General features: G+C 38.6%; 1 protein-coding gene across 2 annotated transcripts; it reads right to left on the reverse strand.

Moving 5' to 3' along the window:
• Window positions 1-1,399: 1,399 nt before the first annotated feature.
• On the reverse strand, window positions 1,400-7,915 carry LOC111907505 (uncharacterized). 2 transcript variants are annotated; one of them, XM_023903304.3, is made up of 7 exons: window positions 7,520-7,912; window positions 6,265-6,539; window positions 5,971-6,192; window positions 2,825-5,887; window positions 2,550-2,734; window positions 2,323-2,462; window positions 1,400-1,592 (listed from the first exon to the last, which is right to left on the reverse strand). In XM_023903304.3, exons 2-6 carry the CDS (start codon window positions 6,469-6,471, stop codon window positions 2,387-2,389), a joined length of 3,753 nt encoding a protein of 1,250 aa, XP_023759072.1. In that variant the 5' UTR covers window positions 6,472-6,539; window positions 7,520-7,912; the 3' UTR covers window positions 1,400-1,592; window positions 2,323-2,386. The 2 variants fall into 2 exon arrangements, with proteins under 2 accessions (XP_023759072.1, XP_023759074.1); XM_023903306.3 differs by lacking the exons at window positions 1,400-1,592; window positions 2,323-2,462 and having other exon boundaries at window positions 2,612-2,750; window positions 7,520-7,915.
• Window positions 7,916-9,906: the final 1,991 nt, after the last annotated feature.

Below are 9,906 nucleotides of genomic sequence, written 5' to 3' on the forward strand. Positions count from 1 at the left end.
GTCATCTTATCTGAAATGTCTCCAACTTCATTCTACATCCTCCTCCTCACATAACCTTATTTTTGTAAGCACACAAGCCGTCAGACTATGGCCTAATTAAGTATCTCAATTACAATGACTTGAGATGCATTACAATTACAAATCATAATAAAAAAAACTGCAGCAGTTGAGACACTTGACCAAAACTATATCCGGAATCCAATTTAAGTTGTAAATCTGTCTTAACAAAATTGGTAACTTTTTCTCTTTTCCTGCTTGTGTTGTGTTAGTCAGAGTCTCTACACTCATCAAGAAACTGAGCCCAATACAAAATCATTTAATGCAGCAGCACACTGGCCTAAAATACTAAAAATAGTGAGGGCTATGGCTGGCTATCAAGTAAAAGATGCCAAAGATGAAGAAAGAATCCACATTTGCAAACATATCAAGCCGTTTTTTCTACTACTACTTGCTTCAGCTTGCATTAACTTGTCCAAACATCCTGATCCTGCTGCTAACTGCTAACTTTTCCATCTAAATTCATTATTTTTCACCTCACTCACATATATATATATATATATATATATATATATATATATATATATATATATATATATATATATATATATATATATATATATATATATAAACTCATCGTCAACAATTAAAAACCTTCTAATGCAGCTTCCTTAGTGAAATCTGATTCTCTCCAAGTAGAAAATTATCTAAACACAGCCATGTATTGTAAACAAATCTAATGTATATATTTGAGGGCAAAGAAAACATATTTATCTTAAAATTTCTTTTTCTTATATGATAATGCATAAACATCCACAATAAGATTCATAATTGTAATATTGTCAAGGTTGCTGCAAAAAAAAAGGTATAGATTGTAACAAGGCAGGGCATATATATTATATTATATTATATTCATTGGAAAAGAGCACATCTACTCTAGTATGAGTATCCAATTGTTTGCTGTTTGCTTCCAACTAGAATCATGAATCATCAAGTAGAACATATCTGCCTAGCCTAAGGTAACATTACATTGGATGAGAATGAGATTACCAAATACCAAAAGCTTACCCTGGGCTCAAGAGACATAATATAAATTCAATCCTAAAGGATTTCCTGGGATTCAACTTTGTGTGTGTGTAATACACTATACAAATGAATCCAAGTTCTGAATAATTCCCACAGGCCTGTTATTTTGTCACTATATATGTTGACTTGACTTTAAGGGATTCCTACATATCATGATCATCTCTCCTATGTCTCCAACAAGCAAACTTTCTTCTTTCACAAAAAGCTCTACTCTCCCATTCTCACATAAAGATACACACAAGCTTAATAAAATATAGCTCGGATCACACACCAAATGCATATGAAAAAACTCTGGTAAACATAAAAATAGGACACATGTAAAAAGAAACTCTTTGAAAATTTTACCCCAAGGATTCATAGCATCCAACAAACTACTATGATAAACAACTTCGCAAAAGAAGATTACAAAATTAAAAACAAGTTTCACAATATCAGGCTGCATTTAACAAATCCTTACCAACAAAGATTGCGAGTAAGCCTCTCCACTGGACTTTCAGCCTTTTTGTTGTCTGCTTTGTGAAAAAAAAAAAAAAAAAAAAAAAAGCCAGGTTTAACAGGAAAGTCTATCACAAAAACATAAGACAACAATAAAAACTCAAAAGCTGACATAACTGAAAGTCTTGAGGTTTAATTTGATAATTTACCCATTTACTTACAACTACAGAGTAATCATTGATTTATTATCATCGTTCCAAAACACTGTGTAGTGTGTAACATGGCAAAAAGCAAGGGGGAGAATTGAGAAAGGAACTAGAGAAGAGCAAGGAATGTAATTTATGTACGAGTGTGGTAATCTTATTTTCCTATATCTTGCTGTCCCTTTCTCTCTGGCAAAAGATAAACTGAGATCTATTTATTCCTACATCAGTAAAAGCTAGAAAAATGAAGTCGGCATCATAGCTCAAAATGTCAAAATACAGTCACCCATTAGTCCTTAAATTCCACACACCATGTAGCTTGACACAGCTATAGCCTATACTAGTAGGTCGTTGACATATTTCATTAGAATTGACTTATGTTGGAACATTTATGCAACTGAGCCATCAAAGATTTCTTCCATTTATGTAACTAAAAAGCCTAAAACTGAAGTGCTCTCATGGATTGGCAAATACAACAAGTACTTCCCAGCAACTCCAAGCCTTGAGAGCAAGTATAAGGATCATATCATACACCAAAGCTAAGGTTATGCATTACAATATTAGCAGAATATTCAAGACTAAAGAAAGATAAAGCAGCAACCTGAAACACAAAAGGAGCATAAACCATCCAAGAGATCATCTGAAGCTATTGTTTTGATCCATTCTCAATTCACACGAGCATGAACCTCTGTATTTCTCAATTTGCTTGGCTCCTCACGTGCAGAATGGTCATTCGATGCTCTAGGGCATGGAGAAAAATTAAAGATTTAAAAAACAAGAAAAACAATTCAGTTATTTATTGCATGGGAGAAGAAAATTAGTGCTTACTTATGTTTCTTAGCATTCTTTTGCTTAATGGTAATAACCATATCCATAGCCATCCTCTGGTGCTCACGCGTTTGACCATGCATATCCAGACCTTCCACACTTTCACAGTCAATTTTGCAAATTCGACACCACCCCATGCTATATGTCTTTCTCTTCCTTAACCCATCAAATGAATCAGGCCCACCCTGAAAATAAAAATTACTGGGGTAACAAAATATTTACATCATCATATCCGTGCTACATAAAGATATGGGATATTGAGATATAAGGCTTACTGAAAAAAATCCAGCATCACTTGGGAATCCTTTGCGAGAATAACTACTTCTAAAACCAGGCTCTCCTAGATGTGGATGAGCTGACTTGGCACCAAAAGGCGGTTTATGGGAGAATCCCCCAGGCCCATTTGGTTCCCCATAATCTTGGAAAGAGCCACGATTCCTCAGCCCAAAAGGTTCACCACCCCTTGGGCCATCAAACTCCCCTCTATGCATGTGACCAGGAGGGCCAAATCTTTCACCAGCTGAATGTCTTTCTATCTCTCTGCCATCAACATCAAAGCTGTGTAATGAACGTCGACCAAAACCATGCATTGGTCTGTGAAAATCAGGCCCAAACCTTCCCCCCCTATTATCATCATGATGAAGTGGTCTTCCACCAGAGTCGTTGGGATGATAAGGAGGCAAGTATCCTCCACCGCCAGGAGCATCAAATCCGTATCCATGGGGATCTTTATCAAAAAACCTTGATGGTCCATCCATTCCATAACCACCTAATGGCCTTGATGAGCGACTCCCATACTTGGGAGAATCCTCCAAGTGAGGAAACAGTCTGCCTTGCTCATGATGACCCATGGGAAAAGTATCAGGAGTTCTAAATTTTTCATCACGGGAGTCGAGAAGACCTACTGGTGGGGCCCCATTTATCCTCATTGAATTAGATTCACCACCAAAAGGATAAGGCCCCCTGTCTACATTTCCAGGTATATGAGAATCCAGTCGTCTACTGTTGAAATGAGATGGCCTCTGGTCATGGTATATATCAGATTCCATTGGACCAGGATGACGAGGGGCGTTTTGGCCATCAGGACCATGCGGCAGTGATGGTCCCAATGGCTCACCTTGAGACATCCTATTAAGCCTGCCATTGTATTGTGGTTCATATCCCCTGCTGCTACTATTGTTAGGTGGTCCACCCAATGGAAAATCAGGATGGAAAGAACCAGGTGGCTGGAAATGCTCCCCTGGATGAGGTCCATGAGGCAAATAACCATGCCCAGGAGGCCTTAAATGGCTTGGGGGATGCCCTGGTGTTTGTGCAGGTCTCTGTTGCTGCCCAGATGGCGGATAAGGCACCTGAGGATGTGGAGATCTTCCCTGTTCGGTAAGAGGAGCAGGGTTGCTTGGAAACCCACCTGACATGTCACCAATCTGGCCTTGAGGGGGAGTTTGGGATTGACTAAAGCTTCTCTCATGATGCCCCTGTTGGATACAACTTCCAGGAGGAACAGCAAGTGACCCATTATCGACTTCAGAAGAACTCTGTGCTTCCCCTTGTTTCATGGAGTCTCTGGTCGCAACTCCCCCGTCCTCTGCTTTGTTGTGATCTGAGACACCATCCTTGCTCTCTTCTTTCACTCTTTGTACAACGCCAGAATCACCTGGAACCCCTTGGGCCTGATGCAACTCAGAAACAGCATCCTTTTCATCTTTCCTGTGGTCATCATCACCACCATTTCCAGTTTTCAATTCATCGTTGATGCCTGTTTCAGGTTTTACTTCATTGAAATTAGCTCTAAATTCATCAGACTTCTTTAGTGAGGGTGATTTATCTTCATGTTGTTCCACCCTTCTTTCAAATGTCTGATCACCTTTCCTGTCCGCCAATGCACCACCCAAAGGTGGTGCATATTGGTTATGTTGCTGCTCCGGATACACATGTGGTTGGTTTGTCATGTTTACCAAAGGCTGGCTTGGACCATACTGTGGTGGTCTGGGATGAGGTGGAATACCTGGTACACCAGAAGATTGGGGTTGAGTGAACTGCTGCGACTGGCCTCCCTGGTTCAACATAGGAGGTCTTCCCATATAGCTTTGAGGTGGCAATGCAGTACCCTGCGATGGTTGAACAAATCCATGACTAGGTTGCTGCATAGGCTGTGGTTGCACCTGAGCGAAAGGACCAGCATGGTGTAGTTGTCCTGGAAATGCTTGTGGTTGCTGCACATATTGCTGAGGTGTTGGTTGCTGAACCTGATGCACAATAGGACGCGGATGAGCTGGTAGACCTGGTTGATTATGAGGATGGATGTGCTGCTGTGTGGGTGGAGCTTGTGAAGACAACATATGAGGAAGTTGAGTAGGACGCATATGAGGAGGTGGTTGTGGAAACTGAGTAGGTGGTAAAGACCCAGTTGGTGGTTGCACTTGCATAGGTGGAGGATGCTGGATTGGTTGGTGTGGTTGTGAGGGATAAGAGGGATGACCAGCCACAGATTGAACTGGAGGATGCTGAGGATTCATAGGTTGGGACTGAGGTGGAGGAAGAGGAAGTGGTTGAAAAGGTGGATGTGCTTGAGGAGGCTGAGAATAGTGCATCTGTGAATGAGGTTGCTGATATTGAGGCACTTGCATTTGTGGTTGTGGTTGTGATTGGGCGTGACTTTGAGCAGGATGTGGCTGAACTTGTTGGTATGACTGTGGAGGCATGTGCCCATGAGCAAGGGGCTGATTCTGTGACTGAATCTGACCTCCTGGATGAACTTGCTGTTGTGGATTCACTTGAGCCTGGTTTTGACTTGAGCCAACCACTGCAGCCTGAGAATAGAGAGGTTGAGGCTGTACATTAGATGGAATTTGTGGCTGAGCTTGAGAGTGCATCTGAAATTGTGGTGGACCTTGGGCCTGTGGCTGGGGTTGGATTTGTGGCTGAGGTTGTATAGGGGCTTGAATCTGAGGCTGAGATTGGGGTTGTGGCTGGACTGGAGGCTGGTTTTGTGGCTGCTGTTGATACGGGTAGTATTGTTGATAAGTCTGCTGCTGGTATGGATCATAACCAGGGTATTGTTGGTAATATTGCTGATACTGTTGTTGTTGTTGTTGTTGATACCATTGTTCGGGTGCTGGCACAGCAGTTGCAGGTGCAACTTGGGGTAGAGGATTAGTTGGTGGAGTCTGATTCAGGTTCTGAGCATTGGAAGGAGCAGTAGCAGTCTGAGGCTGAGCTGCCACTTGATGTGGCTGGGAAGCTGGTGCTGCTGTTTGATTAGCAATTTTGCTTTGATCAACTGATACAGCAGCATCCTGTGCAGTGTCAGACCCTTGTGGTTGACTATTTGTACCCTGTGGTGATCACGTTAACACAGGTTATGAAAACAAAAGAGAGAAACCTTTTCTTGAAGGCTAAAAAGAGAACGTCTCATTACATTGACATTACAGGTCTGAGCATGTTCCTGTACTTGACGATGCACAATTTGAAGCCCACATCGGTTGCATACAACTGGAGAATTGCCAAAGGCACATCCTGAGCAGTGAGAAGTGCACTCAGATAAAGGACCTTGCCATACACAGCCACTCCTATGATAGAGGCAATGTACATTGGTTTTCCCAATGGTTTCTGCCAATGCCTTGTTAGATTCCATGAGTGGCTGAAACAAGGATCAACATAAAATGTTATGATCATAAGTCAATTAAGGCAAGAAGAATAACAAGAAGTTTACCTTTGAACCAGCTTCAGTTACCAAGTATCCATCATAAGGGCAAGCCTGAGTACTGCCTACAACATATGTCAGACAAGGCTTGCAGTATAGATGAGTGCATTGTGTCTGGAGTGCTTCATGCGGATACACAAGTGTTCGACAAACAGGACAAAAGTATTCGCCAGCAAGAGATTGGATGTTTAATATGCACTCATTGTCAAAACCCATGTTGCATCAGAATACTCTCAAGGGCATTCACAGTATATCAACACTAACCTGAAAATGAGCAGTATTTCCTGCACATAGAAAACCAACCAGTTAGATCGCTATACAGACGTAGGACTGCTTTAGTTACCCTGCCTAAACCATTCAAAGCAAAACCATAACAATTAAGGAAGCATCCCACATTATATTTCTGCAAACTCTTTAGCTTTTGTGGAACAAGGTCAACTAATTTCGACAGAAAGTAAGAAATTGCATATTGAACGACATCAATACATGGACAGGATAACACTTCATCAAGTTCTAGACCCCTACCCCATCTTAAATGACACAAACCAACACAGGTATTGGCATGAAACACAAATATAACACCAAATTAACCCTAGAACATCCTCAATTGTGAACCAAAATTAACAGACATAATATGCTTGTTTAATAATGCTTCTAATTCTTGGTAGAGTTATCAAATAACTTCCTTGCTTGGCTCAGCATCAAAGAGAACTGGTAACAAATCTTGATCCTCAAGAAAACAAAGTCAAATAAAATCAAAACAAGGCTTTGGTATACATGAAAATAAAAACCCTGGCCACTCTGTGCAGCACACTAACATAAACCGAACCTAATGTATAAAGGTTATCATACTTTCACAATGTATTAAGCTTTGGTTTTTAGAATTGCATTTCATTCGGAGGGACCAACGCTTCACGCAACCATCAACATACTTGGGTACATTTGGTCGAAGGAAATCATATACGGGTAAATGTCAATTTTATCTTCAATAGCTAAGACAGAAAATGAAATGATCGAAGGAATAAAACCATCGGATTTAAGCAGTAAGGAAGTAAAACACTGATCATGATGGACGATCAGCGAGTGAACGGCTTCCAAAGCTTTCTGATAAATAAAAGCTTAACATAACCACCGCCAAACGAAGTACAACGAGGGCGGAACAAAGTGATATTTCCATCAAACTCAATTATACCGTATGAATAAAAGGAAAAAAACGATAGTACGAAAACCAAACCCTAGGGTTTTGGCAACCAGAGAATCAAACCTTGATGACAATGAGGACGACCAGCTACGATCCTGACTGGCCTCGTTTATGAAATTCTGGGAGAGATTGATGTGCGACGGTGTCAACGTGATCAGTGAGAACCGAAGAAAGGGTATATTGGTTATTTGGTGGCAGTGGGCGTTACTACTATAGATGCCCTAGCCCCCCTGAGTGCCAGATAAGTAGAGGGAGGAGGATGGTTTTGGAAATATATGGAAGTATGGGGTGATTTATGTAAGTCCTCGTGGGCGATGCCGTCATGCGCCTTGCCACCGGTCCGGACTGTGTGTTCGTTTTTTAGAAAAAAAAATAAAAACAGATTCATTGCCTTGTTTAGAAAATAAGATCTTTTGTCACTAATTCTTATACGAGAGAATTACAAATTCAGTCTAATATATTAATTAATTTTTGGAAAATAGCCAAAAAAAAAAAAAAAAAAAAAAAAACTCAAAATTACAATTTTAGCCCCTAAAATCGCAGATGGAATAAAAGTCATCTGCGATTTTACAAGTCCAACTGCGAATGCACAGGTGCCTAAAGCACATTTGTGTTTTAGGCACGTGTACATTCGCAGATGGAATGGTCCATCTGCGAGTTTTCTGTTTCCATTTGCAATTTCGTGGGTTTTGTATGAAAACGTTTTTTTTTCTTCATTTTTCAGTTTCTAAGTTGAAGAAACTCTCTCTATCTCTCATTTCCTTTGACGATTTCTTTAATAATATGAACGATTTCTTCAATAATCCCGTAAATATGGTAAAATCTCAACTCATTTTATGTTTTAATCATCATTTATCTAGTATATGTTTTTTTTATTTATGATTTATTCTATTAGATTTTGTAAAAAAAAATGAAACTATATTATGTGTTATTTAGTAATTATGTTGTATTTGATAATTAAAATATTATTTATTAGTAGCTTTAAAGTTTTGATGTTATTTGGCTATGAATGTACAAGTATAAATTGTGTAAAATGTGCATTCGGTTGTTGTACATTTAGTAAAATGCCTACAATATGTTGTTTTTTACTTGTCGTTTGTTTATTTGTCGTTTATGCTGAAAAATGGTTACAATATGTTTTTGGTTAGTGTATGTATGAATGTACAAGTATAGACTATGTAAAATGTGCATTGAGTTGTTGTACATTAAGTAAAATGGATACAATATATTCTTGTTTTTTACTTGTCGTTTATTTACTTGTCGTTTATGTTGAAAATGGTTACAATATGTTTTTGTTTTTCAGCAAAAATATTGAAATTATTGTTTGAATGTTGTTTAATGCATTGTTTATGTTTGTAATTTGAATGTTTGATTATTTATTTATTCCATTTAATATCCCGATGTTTTTAAAGAAAATAGTTGTTAAGTTTTCTAATTTTTTGTTGTTTTTTCAGCATGATTATAAAAATTTTAATGTTAAATCTGTTGTCGACTTAAAATAATCGGGGCGTAACATTTGTGAAGTATTGGAGATGCTACATGGTGCACGACGCGATAATTTTAGACAAACTGTGTTTGGTTACTTGTTATACGTCCCTCATTTACAATGGATGGATTGTTGTTCCATATAATGTTTCTTCATCAGATACGGTCGGACGTCATTTTATCCCCAGAGGGCATAAAACAATTATATTTTAGAGTGGGGGATACGAAAATGGTTTATGGCCCGGAAGAGTTTTGTTTGATAATCGGATTTAATTTTGGCGTGTATCCCAAAATGATTGGCAAAAAAGTCTCGGAAAACAAAAGTTACTAGTAAAAAAAGATGTTTATTGCGTGAACGGCTATTTCCGAACCATACAAATAGTTCGGTGAAAATTTGTGACTTGAAAAGTTTTATTTAAAATCATTCATTCTTAGAAGCTACCGACAATGATGCAGTCAGATCATGTCTTATATACGTTTTGTGTGAAAGATTTTTGGGAAAATAAATAAATGACCGGGTGCCGCAAGACTAGTCTTTTTTTTGGCCGATAATTTGGATGTGTGGAACATATATATTTTTTGTTTACTTTGAAAGTTTCATATTATTAATGTTAATGTATATTATAATTAATATTTTTTTGGTAGATTTGATTGGGGTAGCTATCTTTGGGTGTTTACCTATGACGACCTTGAAGATACGTGGAACAAGATAGATAGATATTTTTCACTGCATGAGCGTCGTCAAACTTTTAAATACTCCATTTCAGGATTTACGGCGTCATTTAGGGTATACAAATTTATTATTATTTTAAATAAGATGTTATTGTTATGTTAGTTACTTTAATTTTTATTACTGTAATTGTGAAAATTGTAGATATGGGTATATATGAGATTCTTCAAGCTGTTCGTGCTTGTGAATTTGCATTAAGAAAAAACCGAGACACGCCTCGGATGAAACGATGGAG

The sequence above is a fragment of the Lactuca sativa genome, chromosome 9 (assembly GCF_002870075.4).
Source record: "Lactuca sativa cultivar Salinas chromosome 9, Lsat_Salinas_v11, whole genome shotgun sequence".
Classification (NCBI taxonomy): Eukaryota; Viridiplantae; Streptophyta; class Magnoliopsida; order Asterales; family Asteraceae; genus Lactuca; species Lactuca sativa.

What these genes read in the sequence shown, in the direction of transcription:
- LOC111907505 (XM_023903304.3), bottom strand. Translation starts at nt 6,471, where the DNA reads ATGGGTTTTGACAATGAGTGCATATTAAACATCCAATCTCTTGCTGGC. An exon ending in GTGATGCTGGATTTTTTTCA is followed by an intron (nt 2,735 to 2,824) that starts GTAAGCCTTATA and finishes TTTTATTTTCAG; the next exon opens with GGTGGGCCTGATTCATTTGA. An exon ending in AAGAATGCTAAGAAACATAA is followed by an intron (nt 2,463 to 2,549) that starts GTAAGCACTAAT and finishes TCCATGCCCTAG; the next exon opens with AGCATCGAATGACCATTCTG.